Source organism: Mastigoproctus giganteus, chromosome 8, assembly GCF_048544385.1.
Source record: "Mastigoproctus giganteus isolate SK-2022 chromosome 8, ASM4854438v1, whole genome shotgun sequence".
In the NCBI taxonomy this organism is placed as follows: Eukaryota; Metazoa; Arthropoda; class Arachnida; order Uropygi; family Thelyphonidae; genus Mastigoproctus; species Mastigoproctus giganteus.
Window position 1 is genome coordinate 22,210,103 of NC_143582.1, and position 25,663 is coordinate 22,235,765.

A 25,663-nucleotide genomic window follows, 5' to 3' on the forward strand; every position below is an offset into this window, starting at 1 on the left:
AAAATTTCTTTGAGACTTTTTGTCCGATGATCACCCTATGTTTTCGATATGAAATATAACTCCTCAACCAGGATAGTAGAGGGTCAAGTATTCCCTAGTGGCTTAGTTTTTTAGCAAGTTGATTGTGATTGACACTGTCAAAAGTCTTAGTAAGGTCTGTGTAGATCAGATCTAACTGCCTTCCACGCTCGACGGTGTCTAGAACCTGCTGCAAGATTATGAGAAGATTAATGGTAGTTGAGCGGCCCCTGGTGAAGCCACGTTGGCTTTCGTAGATGAAGTGCTGAAATAGTCCATTAGTCGTTTGTGAATGATTCAGAATTTTTGCCAGCGATTTCAGAAGGCAGATGGGATGGTAATTCTCTTCAGTGGATTGCTTTGCTCTTTGGGATAGAAAAATTGAATATTTTATACACTGCCCTACCATTAATATCCGGACACCACTCCATGGATAGGGAAACAGATCCTATGTATGCAACACGTCACAGAACTTGCTATAAATATGCACACTGGGCTTTGAATAGACAATTGCAAAAGTGGGCATGCAAGATGACACGCGTTCAACAGAATTCAGAATTAACAGACTTCCAACGTGGACTGATAGTAGGATGCCACGTAATCAAGCGTTCAGTACGAGACATCGCATTCACTTTGGGGGATCCCTCGGTCAACGGTTAGAGAAATTATATGCAAATGGCAGAGGAATGGAACTAAATCTGCCAAAAAATCGTCCGGTAAACCCCGAAAACTAACAGAATGGGACAAGAGAATTCTGCGAAGAGCTGTGCACGCAAATCGTAATTTGCCATTGTCTCAAGTCACACAAACTCTCTGTAAGAGTATTGGGACTAATGTCATCATTAGTACATCATTTTCAGAAACTTCATTAGTCATAGTTGCGCTTTGTGTCCACCCGGGACTTCAGTAGGGTCACTCAATTATAAAGAAATAAATAACTTCAGTAGACCCTCCAAAGGGATGCTTTTTGCAAGTTTCTGGTATGTGGAGACAAATCTTCTTCCACTTTTCCATTATGGAGATGGTTACTTCTATTTTAACAAGACTGTCTTGTTCTAAAACATCCCAAAAATGTTCTATTGGACGAAGAGTCTTATTTTGGACTGGAAAAGCCAGGTTCACTACACTGTTCTCCTCAAAGAACCGTCGAATTAATTGTGCTTTGTGATATTAGTATAAGGTCCTTCTTCCCAGACCCCAGCCAAGGGGAGCTCTTAAACGTCCCTTATTTTCTTATATCTAACCTACAAAATTGACGAGTGCTCCAAAATCCATTTACAGGGACGGGCGACAACTTAAAAAAGATATTCTACAATCCTCAATATTGCTGACACACGCAAATAAAATTATAAACAGTGGCTAAAGTTTCACTTTTGTGCAGTCATAAATAATCACGATTACCCATAAATCAAATTTATCGTCTTATGAAGGCCGCAGGAATATCTGGTTTATCTCCTGTCTGAAGAAGTTTTATGGGCAATACACCATCCAAGGCCACAGAAGAGATTATTTTGTTTTAAGCAATTTTATTTTATTTTAAAAACACGTGTAAGAACACGTGCATGTATATTGGCGTGTACACTAACGCTAGGAGCAAAGAAAATAAATTTGAAGTTGAAGTACTGATTAAGTCATCAGAAGCAGACATTATACGAATAGTGGAGACATGGGAACACTGGGACATAAATGATGCTGACTTTGAATATGTGGGAGGACAAGGTGTACAGAAAGGACAGACAGGACAGGAGGGGTTATGCTCTTAGTTAAAAAGCGTATTAAATAGAGTGGACCAGCAAGTCAAGAATGTCTCATAATGGGGGATTTTAACTTTGCAGATGTTGACAGGAATTTGTGGATTGATCACTGGCACAACACTAGCAAGACTTTTCGAGAAGCTTATCAAAGTCTGACGAGAAGCTAAATGACTGTGATAACTGAAACGAAAGTGGAGTAGAAATTGTTGAGCATGGACGTGAAAACAGGCACCTCGGGCGGATGGAATCTATCCAATTACATTAAGGGAGGCAACAAAGGAGGCTATTAAACCCATAGCCATAATTATGAGAACGTCCTTGGATTCATGGGAGATCCGTATGGACTGCAGATGTGCGATATTCCCAATTCATAAAGGGAGATCAAAAAGCGACATGAATACTTACAGAACTGTTACCTCAACCAGAGCATGGATTTTCAAGGGGCAGTCTTGTCTAAAGAATCTGATAAGTTACTATGATGCAATGACCAAGGAAGTGGATGGAAAAATTATTTGGACATCATATACTTGGATTTCAGGAAGGCCTTTGATTATGTTGTACATAAAAGACTGCTGTACAAGTTGCAGCAATGTGGCATCAAGGGAGAGTTACTGCTATGGATAAAGGCGTGGTTAAGTATAAGAAGACAGAGAGCGGTTATCACTGGACACTGCTCTTCATGGACTAATGGTATTAGAGGAGTTCCCCAGGGTTTAGTAGTGCTGGGTCCATTGTTGTGTTCAATATTTATAATGATACTGATGAAGGTATATCGAGCTTAGTGGTTGGCAGGGCGGTTAACGAGTCATCAGGGTGAGCTACTGAAACAAGTTCTAGAAAAATTGGGTCGATGGGCTGAGAAATGGTAGTTGAAGTTTAACATTGATAAATGCAAGATACTGCACATGGGTGGCGGTAATCCGAGAGTAACTTATCAACTATGTTGTACTACACTCAAGGTAGTAGAGAATGAAAACGATCTGGGAGTAATTGTGCAGTCAGACATGAAATTCATTGAACAGTGCAGACATGCTGCCAGGACAGTTCATGGGGTTTTGTCATTGATGTGTGCAGAAACTTTTCTAGCAGGGATAAGGAGGTGATTATCCCTTTATATAAGGTCATGGTTAGGCTACATCTTCAGTACTGTATTCAGATCTGGAGGACTCACTTTAAGAAGGTTGGAGATCTGCTGGAACGGGTGCAGAGAAGGTCAACCAGATTCGTAAGTTGTCTGGTTTTACCAGACAACTTACTCAGTCCAACTTACTGGACTGAGTAAGTTGAATGTTAATGGTATTCTTCTACTTGCTGAGTGCACACATAAGGGGCATAAATTCAAGTTGAGAAAGAATGGTTGAGGGATAGATATGCCAAAGTTTGCCTTCAACCAGCTGTTTGTTGGAACGAGCTTTCATCTGTTGTTGTGGAAATGTACGGGTTGAATAAACTCAAGGGAGAACTAGACAAATTCTTGGAGGGCACGGATGGGTGAACTATTTATTATTTTGGCTGATGCTATACAAGCTTGCTTTCTTACATCATTTTCGATTATTCCAACTACATGTTTTGTAAACAAAGTAATGGACGAAAGCCTTGAAGCCTTGAATTAGCCATTACTCTACAGATAAGAAAGCTGATGATATTTCTTAATAAATAAATAAATATAAAATAAAATGGCATTATTTTGAAGGTATTTTATTGCAAAAAATTCAATTTAAGGAAAAAAATCTTTAAAGTTTTAAAACTTTTCATTGTTATCAAAAAATATATATAAACTTAGAATCATTTTAATTTATATTGGCTTGACAGTGACTTTAACATTTTCTTTCAGCACAAACAAATGAACTGTCCCATTGGTGCAATGATGTCCATTACTTCTGGAGCGAAAATTATTGTTTTCTTTGGACTTTTTGGAATCCTGTGTCCTGAAGAAACGAACGAGACGGTCTCTATGTTCACACCTAATTTTGGACCAAGTTTTGCTGAGGTACCTGAGAGGTGTAGCCATGATGTTATCGGACAACGAAATAATGCAACTGTGCTGTATGGACTGAAACCTTCAGTTCCATTTGCAAATGCCCTGATAGTGTTCTTAGTGGTTGGACTTTTAGCAGTGTTCCTTGCTTTGCTCTTTCGTATCTCAAGGAAGGTCGTGTACCAGGACGCCAATAATCTGGATACCACCTTTAATGCTGGAGGTAAAGTATCCGTTGGATTGACTGCTGCGACGATTGCATCTCAGTGGACAGGAGGCGCCACGTTTCTACAACTGTGCTTAGTCGGTAGTAAGGTAGGGGTGCTTTCTTTGTTCCACAGAATAATAGAGTAGACGTGTCCTTTGACCTCTTGATAAAAGATAAAGGCAAAGTTCAGTACCCAAAGTCATATAGGCAGATTGCCTTATTACCTGTAGTAGGAAAGGTGATGGAGCGAATGACTGTGGAGAAATTAAATCGGTATTATATGATTAAAGTTCTGGAATCAGAGAAGTAGTATGGTTTTGGAAGGGCAGGTCAACTGAGAATGTGATCTTTGATGTTAGAGAAAGTTAACCAACTGATCTCAGATCGTTATGGCGGGGCAAGAGACTCTCAGAAAACTGGACTTGAGGATAAACGTCGTGAGTTAACTGGGGATGGTAGTGAGCCCCGACGCATGGGTCACTCTATCGCGGAGGTGGTACAAAATTCGGGAATACACCACCATTTCCGGAATAACATCTCATCGTGGACAGCGCTGTGGGCAGAGAAAGGTGGTGGATGAACGTGGCCGTCGACGTCGCTCTCGCATTATTTCAGCGAACTGCAGAGCGACAGTGGCACAAATCACCGCGACTTCAACGAGGGAGGTGCCAGAAAAATCTCCACGATGACCATTAGGCGATCATTAACCGCAATAGGTTATGGAAGTCGCCGACCCACCAGAGTCCCATTGTTAACACCACGACACAGGACTCTAAGCCTCAACTGGTCGAAAAAACCTGGGCACTGGACCTTGAATGCTTGAAGACGGGTCCGATGAGTCTCGTTTCCAGTTATTTCGAGCGGACGGGAGGGAGGGTGCGTATCTGGTGGAAACCGCACGAAGTTATGCACCCGTCATATCAACAAAGAACTGTTCAGGCAGGTGGACATTTGGTATTGGTCTGGGGCATGTTCAACAGGCACACGTAGAGACCTCTGGTATGTCTAGACGCATCTCTGAACGATCCAGGCTACGTATTATTGCATCCTTACATCCCTTCATGGCCATCGTGCACTCAGAGGGCAATGGACTCTTCTAGCAGACAATGCTCTTCCCCACAGAGCCGTGGTGACTAGAACATGGTTCGAAGAGCATCCCACAGATTTTACCACCATGGAATGGCCTCTCCGTTCACTGGACATGAACCCTTTGGAGCGTCTTTGGGATGCTGTGGAAAGGTCCGTTCGATCTTTGGATCCTCCATCCAGGAATGCGACAGAATTATGAACACGGTAGAGCAAGCATGGATGGAAATACCTGTGGAACTCTTTCGTGAACTAGTGGACTCAATGCTTCGCCCTTATCTGGGCGGGAGGTGGGTCCACCCGTTACTAGGTAGATGTCTCATGATCCCTGTCCACTTAGTGTATTGATAGTGGCACCTCCGTAGCCAGGTGGGCAGGAGCATAGTGCGTAGCACACGCTTTTTGATTAGGGTGGCCTAAATATAATAGTTGTCTCCAACGATGCCTTGCAGATAGTAGCTGGTTATAAGCCATTTGATTTGGTTATTATGGAGTTATTACTTTGAGTTATATGAATCAGATAAATAAGTCTACATTTGGAGTTAAATCTCGTCCGATTCTTGGAAGAACGTGTGATAAAGGTGATGTCAAGAAGGAGAGGAGGCTGCTTATGATATCTGGCAGGCACGTTGGAGTTGGTCTGAGAAGGGGCGTGTGAAATTTAGATTGATTCCAGATGTCAGAAAACAGTTCAGATGAAGCAATGGCCTGAACCAAGGTTGTATGGAGGTGGTGGTCACGGATTGAAGAGTAAACTCTATGAATTAGGAAACAGTGGGAAATGAAAGTTGTAGATATGATTTGGTCGAAAATAGTGAACATATAATAATGGAGTGCGAACTATATCAGGGTCTTAGAGATGACTAAAAAAGAGTGGTAGGAGATATCTCCCTCAATGAGCTGTTGAAGCTTTTTGAAAATTATATATATTATTGTGAGTTTTTAAGAATAATGCTGAAGCTTTTAAAATTCATTTAATAGTATGAACCAGAGCTGTAATGCTCAATACGTTCTACATTGATATTTGTAAAATAATAAGAGGAGATTACCTCAATATAGTACGTAGAACACTTAAGTATGATACTCTCCAAAAATTAAACCGAAAAATCCAAAAACTTACATTAGAGTAACAAATAATTAAAAATCAATTTAACACAATTCAAAATAAGAAAATTATTTAAAATAATTTCACTTAACTAAACTGTTAGAACGTGTACAAACAAATTTTTGGTTTGCCAATGGGATTCAGCTTGAGAGGCCTAATATCTCAACGATTGAGACATTTCTTGCGGTGATTGCGATTCCTCTTACCAAGGTTCGACGCGGTTTCCTCTGAATATTCGTGTTAATCAACACGCGGCTTCAGTTCGTGCTTCTCGTTGAGCAGCGTCAGAATTAGCCTTTCACGCCGTTAACAAAAACCTACTTTTTTATTTAACGAGGCCAAAATACTTAGTGTCCAAAGTAATTATATGCGACTATTAATTACAGAAACCGTGAAATTAAATTACTCGAAAATTCTGTTAATGTTCGTCGGCCATATCTGATCTCCGATTCGTGGGTTTTTACGCGCATGCGCGAAGACAAATAATCCCTATTTAAATTTCATGCTCACCTGTATTCGCTAATTTTCGTTCCTGTGATCACGACATCCGGTCGAAAAGCGTTGTCAGCTTCAAGAAGGAATTTGCAATTTTTTCGTTAAATTCTTTTAATTAATTTTCTTATTTTGAATTGCGTTTAAATTGATTTTTAATTATTTGTTACTCTAATGTACGATTTTCGATTTTTTCGTTTTAATTTCTGGAGAGTATCATACTGAAGTATTCTACTTACTATTTTGTGGTAAACTTCTCTTATTATTTTACAAAAAATTGTTTAAATATCATCAGCACCACGCCAAAACCATGAACGTGCAAATTTGTTACTTTCTTTATCTAAATTTATTCTTGAAGTTGTTTCTTAGTCAAGTACACTCTGCCAAAGACGCGCACGTGTATTTGAAGGCCAAATGGTTGAAGTTCTCTTATTATTTTACAAAAATTTGTTTAAATATCGTCATCACCACACCAAAGCCATGAATTTGCAAATTTGTTTCTTTCTGTATCTAAATATATTCATGAGGTTGTTTCTTTGTCAAGTAGCCTCTGCCAAAAACGCGCACGTGTATTTCAAGGCCAAATGGTTGAAAATGTGACATTCATTTTCACTTATCTCATTCATTATTTACATAAACATACAATTTTATACATTCTCGAGGTATAAGAAATATCAAAGATATTAATATGTTGAGATATACATAAAATAAACACGAATCATATATATTTAAATTATTAATTTGGTTAATTGACATCACATATTACAGTTTTATCCCCCAATACTGTGCGATAAAACAGTCTCAAGATGCAGAACAAATATGTAAATAGAACTATGTATGTATAAATTTCTTGTTTTGGGTGGCACCTAAGACGTAAGTCACGCTCCCTCCACCTTGCCAATCTGTGGTGAAAACAATATTTTGTCAAAAGGCCTGCGCTAGCAGGGAACGGCTGGCACCAGTGTCACTTTCTGGCGCCCGTCCCTAATCCGTAGAGCTGGGTCTGATTTTACTATGAAGTGCACAAGTGGATGCATCCATTGGAGGACGTGCAATACCAATGGATGCAATTACTTCCACAGGCTGCCCAACCTGCAGAATAAAAAATTGAATAAAGTATTTATATAGACTAAAAACAGACACAAAACCCATCATTCTTTGATCTAAAAGGGTCTATTATTATTATTATTATTATTATTATTATGTCTAAGGTGGCACCTAGACTTCCGTCTATCTCCACCTGATAAACTGAATTTGTGCAGAACCTCTTCAAAAAGACCTGTATGGCAGGTCTCTTCACCACCACAGCGCCTGCACAGTCGCTCCCTGGTGGCGAAGAGACCCTAATGACCGCCCATAGTTACTTGGTACTGGGCCTGGTCTTCTATTTTAACAGTGCCTCATGCACAAAAATCCCGAACCCACCGGAAGTAGTGCTATACCGGTGGGTTCGGGATTTTTGTGCATGAGCCACTGTTAAAATAGAAGACCAGGCCCAGTACGAAGTTTATTTTTTATTTATTATTTTTATTGCAAATAAAAAAAAATAAAAATAATAATAAATAAAAAAACATTTAGGATAATAATAGAAAATAATAGAAAAGATAAATCAATCAAATAATACCATTCGAACAAAAAAAAAATTATTATCGCTTTTTACCTACAATCCAGATGACTTCAACAGGGGCCAACCACCAAGACTGAAGGCAAAAAGCGACATGAAGTTCACTGTTTCTGTAATGATCAATAATTTAAATCTAAACCAAACCTAATAGAATAGGTAGATTAGGTTGAAATTTAAAATCAAGTGATAAAATATCTCTAAGCTATGGTTAGGATCCACATATCTATGAAATGAAGGTTTGTGGCAAACACATGCATCCTGTCCGATGTTAATATTTTGAAGGTTTGTAGCTATTATTTTATAGTTACAAATTCTGAATTTAACAATGTCTAGTATAATGTGCATAAGGTGAGAAGATGCAAAGACATAATCGTAATAAATAATAACTTACCGATTATAAATGCAATAAAAAATAACAATATCCAACAAATACAGTTTATTTACCAGTATTAACCTTGATAATTTAAAAGTCGTTCTCCACAAACTATATTTGGAAAATAAAAATGCTATAAAGGTTGATTTAACCTATTGGGATACTCTAATAAATTTATGCATCTTTAATAATTATGTATATGACGGAACATCGTTATACTTGCAAGTGAATGGCACCCCTATGGGAAGTCCAGCATCAAGCATAATCGCAAACCTTTATCTATATTCATAATCATTTTTAATTACTATATTTGGTTTAGATTTAAATTACTTAGCATATATTGATCATTACAGAAACAGAGAACTTTTTGTCGTTTTTTGCCTTCATTCTGGGTGGTTGACCCCAGATGAAGTCATCTGGATTGTAGGTAAAAAGCGATAATAATTTTTTTTTTCTGAAGTACCATGCTGATACGCAATTATGGGTAAGAAGACTGCCTTGTAGTATAAATTTCAAACCCTCCTTTTGAACCCCCAATCTGCCCTAGTTAATCGAATTATTGCTGCACTAAATTTTAACTTTTTCGTGTAAGTAATTTAAATGTGGAAAAAACGATACTCTATCATCAATTCTTATACCTAGATATTTCATCTCAGATACTAGGGGAATCTGCCTCCCCTTAATTAAAGCTTTTGGCGGTCGCGCATAATTTAATTTCCCCTTAAGAAGCATCATAACAGTTTTAGTTGTAGATATCAATAGGTTGTGCAGATCAGCCCACGACACTAGACTTCCTAATATCTGGGCCACTCTTATTTCAAGCACAGCCCTGGATTTACCAGTAATACATAAAACCAAATAATCTGCATAAGCAATCTTATGCAGATTTTCAACTGATTGTTCTAGCCGTAAATTAATACTAAGTTCCAAAAAAGTGGGCCCAATACAGATCCCTGAGGACACCCTCTCGAAAGATTCCTATTAAACTGTAGATGCTTAGCTTTCAGTATAATTTTCCTACAATACAAATAACTCTGTATCGTCCTATACAATAAGTGTGGACATTGCATACCCCTTAATGCAGACAGAATACTCTCATGCCACACCATGTCAAAAACTCCAGTAAAATCTATAAAGATGGCTAACACATACTTATCCTCTGCCTGGTTGGTGAAATTCATGAGATCATTAATGGCATCCTCCGTAGAATGCCCTCTCTTGAAACCATACTGATAAGGCAGGGTCAAACCATTTTTATCCATGACTTGGTTCAATCTTAAAAATCTGTTTTTAAGTAACAATCTTTTAAAAACTTTGCCAAGATTGGCCAATAACGAAATTGGTCAATGCCCTCTTGGGTCATTTGGTTTTTTACCTGGATTAACTAACAGCTTGATCAAACCAACATTCCAGATCCCAGGAAAGGTACTTTGAAGTAAATCGATTCCTGGGGCTTTGGAAATGTGAATTTTCTTAGAAACGGCTCTCAATTCCTCTAAAGTAAATAAGCTAATATCAACAGACCCAAGAAGGTATCAAGATACATTAGAGTCCTTGATACCTTCTTGCTCTGTTGTCTCCCCCCCTTCTTCCTCATGAGGAAACAACTCCGATGTTACTGCCTGCACTGTTGTAATCCAATCAGTTGTTTCCACTCCACTGACGATTACGGTATTCATTATCTCTCCAGGTCTTACTTCATTCATACTTAGTTTATAAATTAATCCCCAAGGATCTGTATTGCCCACACTAGTAACTAGATTTCTCCAAGCCTTTAATTTACTCTCATAAATAGCCCAATATTAAATTTTCGTTTTATTTCTATAACGTCTAAAAGGGTCTGAGATTAAAGTGATCAAGGTTTTTACCAAGAAGATATTCCCATGCTTTCATTGAAGCTTGTACCTACAAGCGCCTATTGACGCTTAAAATATCAACAGCATGACTGCCCTCAATTATCTAGCCTTAGACGGGTAACTGTAGGCTCTCGAATCATTATTTCTAACTCAATATAAAATTCAACAAATATTAACTGGATCTTACGAAGGTTTAAAATCATCCAATTCAGCATGTAAATGTTGGTCAAAAGCCATGACAATACATATACTCGGCCACAATAATCAATAAACATTGCTACAGTTCAGATCACCTAAGCCAGTTTTTGTGTCAGGTACTCTTACCCACAAAAGTCAATCTCTTCTTAAACACTTTATCAGAAAATCTCTGCAGAGCTTCAAAGTGTTTGGCATTCTCAACAATAACAAAAGCTTTGTCTTCATTGACACTAGGGAAGGAACTAAATAAATAAGCCCTTCTTCACGATAGGCTGGCCAATAAACAGAACGTGCCCCCAATTTTCTCTTTCTCCAGAGAAGCAGAACGGACTGGCCACCAATCCAAAGTTGAAAAGTTTTTCATTTAGGGACTCATGACCGGTTATAATGAAGGAGGTAGTCGTTGAAGGATGGAACCATGCCATCCTCTTCTTGTCTTGTGCAAACATAACATTTCCAATAAATTTCTTTGTAGTTTTTCCAGTCTCACTTATCTGTGAAAAAAACACTTCTCACCATGCAGATTCACGAATGTGGTACTTTCGTTAGTTTAGCATGGTAAATACTGACAGAGCAATTCGCCAAAGTACCATTTTCATGTTTTTGGCATGTACAGTAGGGTGGGGGGAATCCAGCTCAAACTTCACAACGCCAAGAAAGTGCTTTTTAAGTCCCTACATAATGGCATTCTTAAATTACCAATATGGATTTAAAACAGCATCTTTGAAGGGTCCTTATAAAACAACATTTAGTTAAAAAACTAAAAAATTTAATTTTTCCAAAGTCAAAGAATCTTTAAATGCGTTTTTCTCAAAACTATCTTTTTGCGTTATTTTGACGATATGTGAGGTTTTAATGAGGGCAGGGTATTTATTCTTGTAAATAGTTTAAATATATAAAGATATGTAAATATGGGTCTATAAATATATGTTTTTGTTTATACAAGTTCTTATGTGATGCACAAGACAAAGGAACTAACAAGAATGGTTAAAATGAAACTGATAGTAGAGACCCGTCTCTTCGTGGCAGGGACAGTAACTTCGATGTCATATGTCTGAAATATTTTTCAGATGACGGGGAAGGCCAAGAGGTCGTATTTTTAAGTTTTGTGTTTGCGGTGATGTCTTCAGGGAACTCTTGTGGTGGTAAAGATATGATGATGATAATGATGACCTATGTAGTAGTAGTAGTAGTAGTAGTAGTAGTGGGACATGATGCAAGAAAGCAAGTGTAGGAGCTTATGCAGCATCAGCCAAAAAAAAAAAAAAAAAAAATCACACCATTCCCTCCAAATGCCTGTCCAGTTCCTCCTTAAATTTATTTAACCTATCAACATCCACAACGACAGATGGAAGTTTGTTCCAGCAATTAACCACCCGCTGGCTAAAGGCAAATTTCCGCACATCTATTCTACATCTGTCTTTTCTTAATTTGAACTTATGTCCCCGTAGGTTGGTAATCTGAACAAGTGGAAGGATCCCATCAGAATTCAGCGTGCTCAACCCATTCAAGGCCTTATATACCTCAATCAGATCACCGCGCAGGTGCCTAGTCTCCAGCCCCTGCAATTTGCAGAACTTAAGCCTCTCTTGGTAAGAGGATCCCTTCATTCCCCTCACCATTCTTTTTGCCCTTCTCTGTACACGCTCAAGCAAATCTACATCCTTCCTAAAATAGGGCCTCCAGACCTGTACGCAGTACTCAAGGCGTGGCCTGACCATTGCCTTATACAGAGGGACAATCACCTCCTTTTCCCTGCTAGCAAAATTCCTATATATCATTGACAAAACCCCATGACCTGCCCTGGCAGCCTGTCTACATTGCTCAGAAAACTTCATATCTGACTGCACAATTACTCCCAGGTCTTTTTCATTTTCTACCACCTTAAGTGTAGTACCACACAGTTGGTACGTTTCTCTGGGGTTACTTCTACCCATATGCAGTACTTTGCATTTGTCAAGCTTGAACTTCAGTTGCCACTTCTTAGCCCATCTGCCCAAATTATCTAGATCCTGTTGCAGTAGCACACTGCCATTACTATCATTAACAACCCTGCCAACCTTTGTGTCATCTGCAAACTTCGACATTAAGCCTTCATCAATATCATTGATAAATACATAAAACAACAGTGGACCCAACACCGAACCCTGTGGGACTCCACTAATAACATTAGTCCACGAAGAGCAGCACCCATTGATTACCACTCTCTGTCTTCTCCCACTCAACCATCCTTTTATCCATTGTAGCAACTTACCCTTAATACCATTCTGCTCCAATTTTTTCAATAGCCTTCCGTGCGCAACAGTGTCAAAAGCTTTCCTGAAATCCAAATATATGATATCAAAATTATTTTTTGCATCCAGTTCCTTTGTGACTACATCATAGTATCCAATCAAATTTGTCAGACAAGACTTTCCCTTAGCAAACCCATGCTGTATTTGAATTATTGCTGCAGTCTTGTCTAGATGATCCTGCAATGCATCTTTAACCAGTGACTCCATTATTTTACCCGGAACAGAAGTTAAACTAACTAGTCTGTAATTACTCGTGTCACCCTTCGATCCACCTTTGTGAATTGGGGATACATTTGCACATCTCCAGTCCGTGGGAACCTCCCCTGAGTCCAAGGATGCTCTCATAATTATGGCTAAGGGTTTGCTTACTTCCTCTGCCGCCTCCTTTAATATAACTGGATAAATCCCATCCACCCCAGGTGCCTTTCTTATGTTTAACTTCAACAATTTCTCCTCCACTTTGCTCTCAGTTATTACAAAATCATTAAGCACACTGCTACAATTTGATAACCTTCTTCCATTTTCAAACTGTAATAATTCCTCACGTGTGAATGTAGATGCAAAATACTCATTCAGTTAGCCCTGGTACCAATTAGACTAGTTACGGTGCGTAGTGATCTTTGTCTAAGGCTTTAAACTGAGTCATTATTGAGTGACTATGCTTCAACTTGATTTTTTTTGCTGTGCCCAGTGGTTTCTTGATAAAAGGACTCCACTTGCAAGTAGTCTAGGATGAACAACCAGGTTCATCATGGCCGGCTAAACGAGGCCTCTTCTATGTATTTATAGAACAAACTGATTGTAAGTGGGACAATGTTTGCAATCTCGGAGATAATGTGTTTCCATGTCCGTGAAAAGAAACCTTTAAGTTCTTGAGAGACACTATGTGTGTGTCATAGTTAAAAGACTGTTTTGAGCTGTATTGAGTTGACTGCAGTTATTTTGTGTTTTGAGCTGATATTTTATAGTTTATACTTGTTCTTTGAATTGTAGAGTTCTTCTAAGAAGAGTTTTAAATATTATATGTAAGTTTATTTTATTTATATTTTGAGTTGAAGAGGAGTTGTTTGACTTGGTGAATAGAGGGTGAGTGTTTATGTACTGTCCATGCTATAAGGTGAAAGATATAGAGTTTGTTACAAAATGTTTTTTAAGGGTCTTGACTTCAGGCATGATTCAAGGAATTGTAAGTGCATTGCTGTGTGGCCACTGTTAATCTTTAATGCTCGAGTTATTTCGTCCAGCAAACAGAAAATCAACCTCTGAACAGACGCAATTTACAGACAATATACACGGAGCAATACGACCTTAGTTGTTGATGGTCCTACAACAACAACAACAACGTTTCAAATGATACCTGAAGTTGATTGGTAAAAGCAATTAAGTGGCCAGATTTAGGGTTATTTGAAACTATGATTGTCACTGGTCACGGACTTAATGCATTTGTCACAGAAGAAAATCACAACGTTATCAGGACAGATGGGTGCACATCAGTTGACATGGCCAGGGAGCTGTAATCAGCCATAAATTTGCCTTCACAATCTTCCTTGGAAGGTTGTAGTAGAGAAAGGTCTGCCCAAAGTGGGTTTCCAGGTGTCTCAACGACGAAAACAAATATGAGAGTTCACTTAGGTCGTTTTTCCTGATTGCTGGACGAAAAATCCCAGCTTCTGGGAGATACAACAATGTAACTCTCTTCTAAGACAGATTAAATCGGTTAGCTATGAAGGACTATAAAAACTGAAGAGAAAAGAAGTGACTTTTTAGATAGCATAGTAACTATGGATGAGGCACGATCTTGCTTCCTAAAAGAACTTCAGATAACTGTTTGCATTATCTTTTTTTCTTTATTTCAGTATGGAATTAGTGGACCTTATTGGTACGCTGCTGGTGCTGTTCTACAAATAATTCTTGTCTCTATTTTAACCATCCAACTGAAGATCCGAGCTCCTGGTGCCAAGACTTTTCTGCAGGTAAGCTTCAGGTCAGTTTGATAAGAAACAACATTAGTACACATGTGTCACGAGTGACACTGTTATTTAACTAAAACAAAACATGAAATTTAAGTCTGCTTGCATCATTAACTCAATCCACAGTTTTTCACTCACACAAATCGATTTCTTTGCGTTGCAGGTGATCAGGGCAAGATTTGGCAAAGCAACCCACTTGATCTTTTGTGCCTTTGCAGTCTACGCGAACGTTGTCGTTACCACGATGCTGATCGTTGGAGTTTGTGGAGTCCTCAGCAGTTTAGTGATCGGAATGAGTCAGGAAATGGCTGTGATCATTCTCACTGCGAGCATTGGATGTTATACATTTATTGGAGGATTGGGAGCGACATTTTATGTTTCCTATTTGAACAGCTGCGTCCTATTCTCTGTTCTGTTGGCCCTGATTATGGAGGTAGGTATGGCAGGTCAAAGGATGCGCGTAGTAGATTTAAAGATTACATTTTTCTATTCAAAATACCATTTATGTTTCTTTTCCTTAGGTCTATTACAATCCTTATGGTCACGAGGGGAACATCTTTGGTAGTTCTGACAACTTGTTCAAGTACTTAGATTGTGTTCAAAGTCCAGAAGGAAATGCTGAAAGAAGTTATTTGACGTTTTTGTCTGTAGGAGGAATCTCATTCGGTTTTATCAGCTTAACAGGAAATTTTGGTACAATCGTCTGTGACCAGTCTTACTGGCAGAGTAGTGTGGCAGCCAAACCTGTACAGGTGTGTTCTTTACATTAAATCTATATCCAATTAGACAGAGATTGAGATTTTTTTATACGTATTTACTGGTTCCTATTATTTGAAATGTATGGGAGTATTTCTTTTTATTAGGGTGTTTGGGGATTCGTCTTAGGCGGTCTGACATGGTTCTGCATTCCATTTGCTTTTGCAATTACCGTAGGTCTAGCATATTTGGGTCTCAGCAGCTCTCAGGGTCAAGAATTACTATCTGAAGACGACGTCAACAGAGGTAACTGAACTTAACCAATATGGTTTTTTATTGCTTCTAATCTGATTGAACCAGTTATGGTTGAAAATTAGTAACCTGCTAAAAAGAAATATTGAAATTTGATTTGATAAGATAAAGGTTTAAAGAGAGATTTTATAGAATCTGATTTTGAGGATTTTTGGGATCGGTTAACCAAGAATTAAACCTATACCTACCTGATTTTTTGTTACATAGGTCTTGTTGCTCCAGTTGTAGCCGAAATCCTTCTTGGAAATTTTGGAAATTATGCCATGGTCATTATTCTCTTGTTGGCTGTAATGTCAACTGGATCAGCGGAAGTCATTGCTGTGTCTTCAGTCCTCATTTACGATGTCTACCAGACTTATATAGCACCCTTCAGGTAATATAACCCACTTACTGAAGTTGGCTGAGAAAATAAATCTAAAATGTAAATCAGAAATTTTACATCAATTGCGAACGTGGTTGTCTCCAAGATTATTCTTATGGATCGAAGTAATATTAACTCAATTAGATGTCAATCTAATAGTTAAATATTACATTGACATCTATTGAATGAATATTAAGTTGAGGTATGTGCAGTTTCTTGACTTGTTTTTTTATTTATATTTTATTATAGGCCTGGAATTAAAGATGAAGAATGCGTCTTGTGTGGAAAGCCATATTACATCGATTCTCCTAACGCTCAAAGATGCACATGTATAAGTATGTCTTCATGTTCTCAGTGTCAAATCGATCTCTGTGAACTCCAGAAGTGTCATCGACTAGTGAAACCACCTTTTACATGTATGATGCATGGCGAGTATAGGCAATACATGGATTGTTTGCTCATCTACAAAAATTGGTGCATAGTCTGGACTACAATCCTAATAATTCCACTCTTCCTTTTCATTTACGCCATGAATATAAATCTTACATGGGTTTATCTGTTCACTGGAATCCTAATTGGATCCTCTGTCTTCCCCATTATTTCGTCTATTTTGTGGTGTAGGGTTAATAAGGAAAGTATGATCGCTGGGGCAGTGGGAGGGTGTGTTTGTGGGGTAGTTTCGTGGCTTGTGGCAGCATCAACATATCCGGAAGGTTTATCAAACTTTATTCATAATACGGGAAGAGAACTGCCAATGTTAGTTGGCAACGTTACTTCTATCTTCTTTGGGGGTTTCTTGTGTATTCTTGTAGCCACGTTTACTGGAAAGAAAAAGAACCGAGCTGAAGTCGAAGCAGAGTGGGAAAAGACTAGAAATATCGACAATCCTTTAAATCCCTGGACACACGTCTACAAAGAGGAATTCCACTTAGAAGACACTCGATCGTATCTGCAGAAACCACCACTGAACGTAGTGGAGGAGATCTTCAGAACAGCTCGTTTCACTGCCTTTACAATGGGAATAATTTTGGCCTTAGTTCTATTGCTTGTTTGGCCAGGAGCAATGGTGGCAAGCCATGTCTTGGATTCTAGTGGATTTTTAGTATGGACTTCTGTGTCGAGAATTTGGACGTACATTGCAGCTACATTTGTTATCGTTATACCCTTAGTACAAGAGATTGCGACTGTTTGGAGAAAAATAACGAAAAACAAAGAAGAATTTTCCATTCATGAGATGGCTCAGGATACAAAATTTTGACAAACTTTCTTAAGATTTAAAAAAATTCCATTTTCCATCAATATATTTACAAGAAAACTCTGGACCATGCAGTTTTACGTGAATAAAGGTTACACGCTTACTTTTTAATAGTGAATTATTTTTAGATATTAAAATAATAGTTCCTAAGTTTTGTTTATTCGTTCTTATCATAAATAAACACGCATCAGCAAATACAACAGATACTGTAACGTGCCAAGAATGCAAGTGGCGCCATCTGCTAAATTACATAACTACTAAATTCTTTAATTATTTAAATTGTACGTGTAGAATGGAGAGTTTAACAAAATAAAATTCGAAAATCAGAGTTTATAAAGATTAAGGTTTATTATTAAAGGAAAATACTGTTTATTATAAAAAAATTATGGCACTAAATCATTGCAATCGAAGTAATTTAGCTCACAGTATTTTCACGTGTCCGTTAAAACAATCTGATTACTTCTTTGACCATGGCCTGTCACTGGGGAAATATATTATGGTGTAATTTGATTCTAAGGGCAAGCAAGAGAGCAACCTAGGTTCAAAGCGAGTGTGACCGCTGCTTATATAACAATACTCGCATGTAACACGCTCAGATGTGACCACTATATTCAGATAGTCCCAATAAACCAAATGGACAACAGTTAAAATTATGTAATGCCTCCTGCATTTCCTCAAATTGATAAGGAATCTGAAAATAAATTTAGTGGACCTTGACCAAATCACTTCAGTGGGAAATTGGAAGTATTCGGTGTTGTGTGCTTGAAGAAAAGTCTCTGAAAACAAGGAAAGTAAGTGCAGTTAAATGAATTGTATATATAAAAGGTAAGTCCAAGAGTTCCTCGAAATAGATTATTATAAATTTCCAAGAGAAGGGAAAGTAAAATCTTCAGTTGTATAAGCTCTATGATGTCAACTACGATGGGGATTCCTTTGTTCCTTCCCATTTCGCGGACTATGACCTTGGATCTTCGCGGAGGGCGGTTAGTCAGTCGAGGGCATAAAGGTTTATTTTTTCTGTTTTTTTTTTTTTGTTTTTCTTCCCAATCTAAGGCAGAAAAACATATCTAGCGGAGTTATTCAGTTTTTTGCAGAGGCAGGGGGTTTTATACTTCTGGTTTGACAGGTTTTTATATTCTTCTAAGGGTACGAACATGTATAAATCAAGTTGTTCAGTAACTATTGTCAGCACCGAACCCGATTTACTAGTATGCTATTAAAGTTTAAAAAAAATATGCCAGTATTTATGTGTTAAGCGTCTACTAAGCACCAAAGCTATTCAGGCTATGAGATGTCACTATATTGTGTATATCACCGCGTATTCTACGGTCGGTTTGCAGTTTTCTGGTGAAAAACCCAAGTTTCCGAGAACGAGTGACTCAGCCACTTAGCGAAAAAAAGCCCATAAAAGTTCCCCGCTTCATTGATAGGATTCCAACTCGGACTTTTTTCTACAAGGTGTGGGAGGACCATGCTTATAATCATTGTGTTACCCGCGAGAAAGATATTCTTGAATATGTGAAGAGAAGTACAGTATAGTAGTTGCTGAATAGAAACAAATGCTACTAATGATACAATTACATGCTAATGTAATAGGATTATTAGAGAAAAACTTTATAATTATTAATTACAGGGAATTCTCACCCTCTGACAGCCCTTGAATTCGGGGAGTTCTTGTAGGGTTTTAGGTGCATCAGCAACTTAAGCCATATTGCGCGGTATACAATGTTTGTAAATTGTGTTCTGTGGTCGACTTGCTGTGTGCTGAAAGAAAAACCAGTGTTTCAGGAAGAAAAACCATGCTACCCCTCGCATGAGACCGACGAACTCAGCCACATTATGAAAAAGGCTCATAAAAATTCTTCGCATCATTGATGAGATTCGAACTCAAATATTTTCTACCAACATATGAGGGTGATTCGGAAGGTGGTTAAACTACCTAAACTACTTGTAACTATACCTAAATAAATAAAAGCTGAACTATAAAAAGAATTTCGAGTTCATTTTGTGATAACGTTTCAAAGATTTCCAGGAACGACATAACATAGTGCATTGACCAAGCTTCAACATAGAAAGAACTCAATGCTAATCATGGTAACAGCGATCTTAAAGATCAATTGGTTACTGGCGAGCTCCCAGCATTTAACATATATCCAGCTGATTTCATGCTTGATTTTTGTATGATACCTCCAGATGCCAACTCTGCTTGAAACTCCTTAGCCATTCATGCCACAAAGACGCATGCGCCATGCTCCATAGCTGAAGGTGAATAATAATTTATATAGATTTCGGTTAAGCGTTTTTAATGCAGTCCCACATAATCGAGTTTTGCGTAAACTGGCTTATTAGTATAGATATGGAGATGTTTAAGTGGTAAGAGACAGAAACCAGTTATAAAGGAACACTGCTCTCTTCATGAACTGTTAGCAATAGCATCCCAAGAGGTGTGGTGATGTGCCCCACACAAATTTCATGTCATATTGAATCACAACACCTCTCTTTTTTCGTCTTGAACTACTTTTAGAAGTCAAACTCACTTGTCCATAGTTATCAAGCTTTATGGTAGCACCATCTTTGTGGACCGGCGAGATATTAGCGCTTTTCAAGGACAAGGGGATCGTCCTGGAGTCTAAAGACACTTTCAATATTTCATTATCAGATAATGAAGGACTTTGAAGGTACTATAATAGTACAATCTGATATTAAGGTCTCTTAGAAGAGGAAGAGATTGCAGTGGATAGGCTAGATTTCGAAAATCTAGAAACATTCTATTTTTTATTTTTGTTTATAAAAACTCCAAACAGAAAAGTTATTAGAACCCATAGTACTTAGTACTCTACTTAGGTTGAAGGCTGAGGAGATAAAAGAAGGTACTTGTTGGCATTAGGCTTGAATTTTTGTAGATTGTAATTTTTCTTTTTTCTGGGACAATATTCCATGGTAAGGAATATTGTTCCAGAAAACAGAAGTTGAAGGGATAAATGAGGAAGAAAACTTGGTTCTGTGAGTTTGAAGTTGGACAGTAAACAGATGCTGACTGGTTGATGCACGTGGTCGGACAGGTTTGAAAGAGAAAGGAGAATTCTAACAGCGAAGTCAGGAGAACAGTACCCATGGAAGTATCTACAGAAAAGAGCTAAAGAGAAAAAAACAAAACAAAACAGTTTTTTTAGAACCAGAGGAAGCAATATTTCGAATGTTGTTATCCCAAGAGAGATTAGAAGTCAGGGTAATCCCTAATAGAGATGCTCATCTTGTCTAGAAATTTGAGCGTCATCGAAGATAATCATAGGAGCAAAAATATCCATGGGTGAATACCACTTCACCCATCAACCCCCTCCAAGAATTTGTCTAGTTCTTCCTTTAATTATTCAAACTGCACACTTCCACAAAAACAAATGGAAGTTTATTCCAACAATCACTTACCGGTTGAAGGGAAATATCGGCACATATATCCTACAACCATCCGGCTTCAGTTTAATTTATGACCTCCCCCCCCTCATACATGTATCTGAGAAAGACTACATATATGAGGAGCTATAAATAAGAATGTCATCCAAATTCAGTTTACTCAATCCATTCAAGATCTTAAACACCTCAATCAGATCTACTCGCAAGTGCCTAATCTCCAGACTCTGCAATTTGCAAAATTGAAGCTTTTCTTGATAAGAGCACTCTTCTGTTCCCTTAACGAATCTGGTTGCCCTTCTCTGCACAAGTTCCAGCAGATCTACATTCGTCCTAAAATGAGGCCTCCAGACATGTATGCAATACTCAGGATATGGTCAAACCATGGGCTTCTGCAAAGGTCTAATCACCTCCTCATCCCTGTTAGCAAAGTTCCTGTATAGTGCCACACAGTTGGTACGTTAATCTGGGATTACAGCTGCCCATATACAGTACCTAGCACTTGTCAACGTTAAATTTCCACTTACGTTTCTTAGGAAATCCACCAAATTTTCCATGATCCTGTTGCAGTAGCTTACCTTAATTATTGCATTAACCACCCTGCCAACATTTGTATCATGTGAACGGTTAGACATTAAGCATGATATACCTCTTGTAAATATCATTTATAAATATTAAAAAAAAATGTCCAGCATTGAACCCTGGAGAACTCCAATAACAGCATTAGTCCACGAAGACCAATGCTCATTGATTTCCACTCTCTCTCTCTTCTCCCACTCAACCATCCCTTTATATAAAGCAGTAACTTGCCCTTAATACCACATTGCTTCAATTTGTACAGCAGTCTTTTATGTGCAATGGTATCGAAAGCCTTCCTGAAATCCAAGTACAGTATATGATATCAAAATTATATTTTTTTCTGTCCAGTTCCCTTGTTACAGCATCATAGTATCCAATCAGATACCATAGTATCTGATTGGTCTGAGAAGACCACCACTTAACAAATCCATGCTGAAACTGCAATATAATTGCATTCCTATCTTGACATTCCCGCATTACTTCTTTAACCAGCGACTTCATCATTTTTCCTGTAACAGAAATTAAATTAACAGGTTTGTTATCCTTGATCTCATTTTTGATTCCCCTTGTGAATTCGGAATACATTCTCTCCTCTTCAGTCCACAGGGATTGCCCCTGAATCCAAGGATGCTCATATATCAGGATTTGCTTACCTCCTTTGCTGGTCCCTTAATATAACTAGATAGATCAGATCTACCACAAGCTCCTTTTTTTATGTATAGGTTCAACAATTTCTCTCCAACTTTCTTTTCAGTTGGCACAAAATCATTTTGCAGCCCGTCAGAGTTTGATAAACTTCTGGCATCCTCCTCCCTAAAGAATTCCTCATATGTGAACGTAGATGCGAAATACCAATTCAGTTTGTCAGCAACCTGAGCAGGATTATCAACAGTTAAACTATTGACATAAATTGGATCAATGTGATTCAATTTTTTCCTTCTTCTGTTAATATAAGAAAAGTCTTTGTTACTGTTCTTTGCATTCTTTGCTAGTGACTTCTCGTAATCTGCCTTCGATTGCCTAACCTCCTTTGTGTTTACATTACAGACTAGTTTACATCTACATGATTTAAACGAGACCACCGCAGTCTCGTTTAAAAAAGCAAAAACCGTTCCCTTTACCCTTGATGGTAGTTATATCTTTAAGTAAATGCTACATCAATACAATGTGATCACTGCCATCCAGAGATTATTTTATCTGCAGATTCTTAATGCATGAAGAATCGCTGATGATGATTAGATCATGGGTATTGCTTCCTCCTGTTGCTTTCTAACAAGCTGCTGTAGAAAACAGTCATCCAGTAAATCCACAAAAGTCTTGCTAGTGTGCGAGTGACCAATCCACAAGTTCCAATCAATATCTGGAAAGTTCGGTGGCGCTGCCATTCTGCGAAATGAATGAAGAGCCTGTGTGAATTTAAAGGAGGAATGGGCAAATATCTGCAACAGGTAAATTATGTAGAGGGAAGGATACTTTGTTTGCCTTCCTTCGTTTCATTTACCACTAAATTTTTTTTTCGTTAATGCTGCATAAGTTCTCTTCATAAGAACCTTTTGCCAATAATACTCAAATGATAAAATTAATCGTTCATGGTATATTTTTGATTTGTAGATGTTTCAGCTCTTTAAGGTACTTACTGTCCGATTGAGTTATTCCATTTCATAGATTATAGTTTGCTATAAGCAGCCCTAGCAGGTAGCACAATCATTTTGATCGTTTCCCATACACAGTGTGTGGAAAAAGCTTAGCCCTGAATTCCGTCTAGTCTGGACGAATTTTTATGCATTTTTTCCAAACTGTGACCAAGTTTGTCGGGAGGGGGAGAAGATTTCATGGTTTTTCATCCAATAAAAGACATAAATTGGTCAGACATTCATTGGTCAGAAATTTAGAAACCTTTCTTCAATACATATAGTAGGATAAAATTTGTTGTTGTTGTAATAGGATTTTAGGAGCATCAGCAATTAAGGCCATATTGCTCCGTGTATACTGTCTGCAAATAGCATGTGTTCTGTGGTCCATTTTCTGTTTACTGAACGAAAAAAACCATACTACTCTCGTCTGAGACCGACCAACTCAGCCACGTTGCGAAAAAGGCCCATATAAATTCTTCCCGTCATCGACTGGATTCGAACTCAGGTCTTTTCCACCCGGTGTGGAGAGGACTGAGATCCTACCAACTGTTACCCACGAGGGTAGGACCAAATTTTTCTCTAATCATATCCCATACACGTCATGGTATCGATTCCATCAGGTGTCTGAGGAAATCTAGTTCCAAATTTTACCATTCTTCCATCAGAATATTTATCAGCTGCTGTAGAGAACTGCGAAACCAAACTGCCCTTTTTAACATATTCCGGACATTCTCAATTGAATTCAAATCTGGAGAATTAGGCAGGCAAGGTGGTCGTTAGAAAGCTTGGAAATGTTCATCGAAGTAATCGGGAAAATTTTTGGGAAGCTGATAGTTGCATTGTCATCTTCAAAGAATCGATCGTAATCCAAGTAAAAATGATGCATTGCAGGGTGAAATTGGTTGGATACAACAGAAAGATATTTATTGGAAGTTACACGACCATTTAACCGTATGTGCGTACACAGTCCGCCCCAACAGATCATACCCCATATCATGATACCACCTCTAGCTGTTTGAGTCGTGGATACAAACAGGATTATAAATAAACGACTAACAAATCCCACATTCTGCAACTCCCGAGGTTCAGTTGAAAATGCTTCTTTCTTTGCCTAAATCGAATTCTGCGTCATCCGTTGCACACTGGACCTTTTATTTTTATGCACAGTTCAGTTTAAATTCGTGAGATCCCGGTCTTGGAATTCCGACTTTCTGCTACTGCTCTATTGGAATCTTCCACTCGTATAATAACACCTTTCTGAAAATCGGAGAGGTCACCTGTCTTTCCCCATGACCAAATCGACCAAGGAAAGAGTTCAGTATTTATGTGGTACCAAAGAACTTCTGCTTAAAACATGCGACAACTGACATTTTCATACACCTACGTTTAATTGTATGTTGACGCTAAAAGTTTCTAAAAGGCACAAATTCCAAAAATTGAGGAAGGACGGTTGCAGAATAGATGTTGGAAAGTTTGCCTTTAGTCACACAAGATCGCATGCACTACTGTCTAGATGGTCCTTCATTACTTCTCCAGTGACTCAATTATTTTCCTTGGAGAAATGCCAGCTAAGAAGTCTATAATTACTGACGCCACCTTTTAATTTTCCTTATAAATTAAGTGTGCCTTGAACATTTCCATTCGACAGGGATCCCTCCTCAATCCGAAGACGCTGTTTGCGTGTGAAATATCTCAATCATTATATTTATTTCTTCCATAAAAACGTCTAGTAATCAGTCTGAAGTATGATTCATATAATTATGTATTAATTATTATGTTTATGGTAATTTCGAAATAGGAAAACGCCCACAACTCCCTTCCATACATTGCGAAACAGATTCTTGCTTGATACGTCATTCTTTATTGAGTAAGGAATATTAATTTTTGCACAGTTAATTGTCTTCAGAGTATTAACACCCGTACATTATCTTCTTTTTGTTTTGAAGATGCGTTCAAAATTAATTGTTAATTATTACGTTAACATTTGTATTTCAGATAACCACAATTCTGACTGAATACATTTATAGTTTCTTCAGTCTTTGCCAGGATTCGAACTAAGATTTATTGAAACTCCACACCATTGTCAATTCGCGATAGCACAGTGGTCACAATGAGTAGAAGAAGCTTGGGGTCGAATTCGAGCAATGACTCGAGGAACTTTCATGGGTTGATCGGTGTCAGGCGTACAGAGCAAAGTTTTCCCCTCAGAAAACATTGGTTTTTCATCCAGAAAACACACGCAGTTTTTACACATAATACACAAAGGTAGATAAGTTAATTCTCATCATATCATTTCAGTTGGTCTAAGTTGGTTTCGTATGGTCTAAGTTGACGCGCCAAAAAACCCAAACACATGTATTGTGGGGGTGGGGATTTTTAATAGTTTTTTTTACATTTGTATATTCATATTATTTTATATTTGTATATCCTTTTTCTTATATATTTTTATCTATCCCCTCGTG

At 38.0% G+C, this 25,663-nt stretch overlaps 1 protein-coding gene across 1 annotated transcript; it reads left to right on the forward strand.

The window, feature by feature from the left end:
* The first annotated feature begins 3,639 nt into the window (after positions 1-3,639).
* On the forward strand, positions 3,640-17,583 carry LOC150081337 (uncharacterized). The gene is made up of 7 exons (XM_090380174.1): positions 3,640-4,065; positions 14,843-14,959; positions 15,120-15,389; positions 15,478-15,708; positions 15,820-15,958; positions 16,172-16,337; positions 16,575-17,583. Exons 1-7 carry the CDS (start codon positions 3,640-3,642, stop codon positions 17,581-17,583), a joined length of 2,358 nt encoding a protein of 785 aa, XP_090236300.1.
* Positions 17,584-25,663: the final 8,080 nt, after the last annotated feature.

Excerpts from the sequence above, each read along its gene's own strand:
- LOC150081337 (XM_090380174.1), top strand. The coding sequence starts at position 3,640 with ATGTCCATTACTTCTGGAGCGAAAATTATTGTTTTCTTTGGACTTTTT. Across the intron at positions 14,960-15,119 it reads GTGCCAAGACTTTTCTGCAG|GTGATCAGGGCAAGATTTGG; the intron begins GTAAGCTTCAGG and ends TTTGCGTTGCAG. Across the intron at positions 16,338-16,574 it reads ACTTATATAGCACCCTTCAG|GCCTGGAATTAAAGATGAAG; the intron begins GTAATATAACCC and ends ATTTTATTATAG.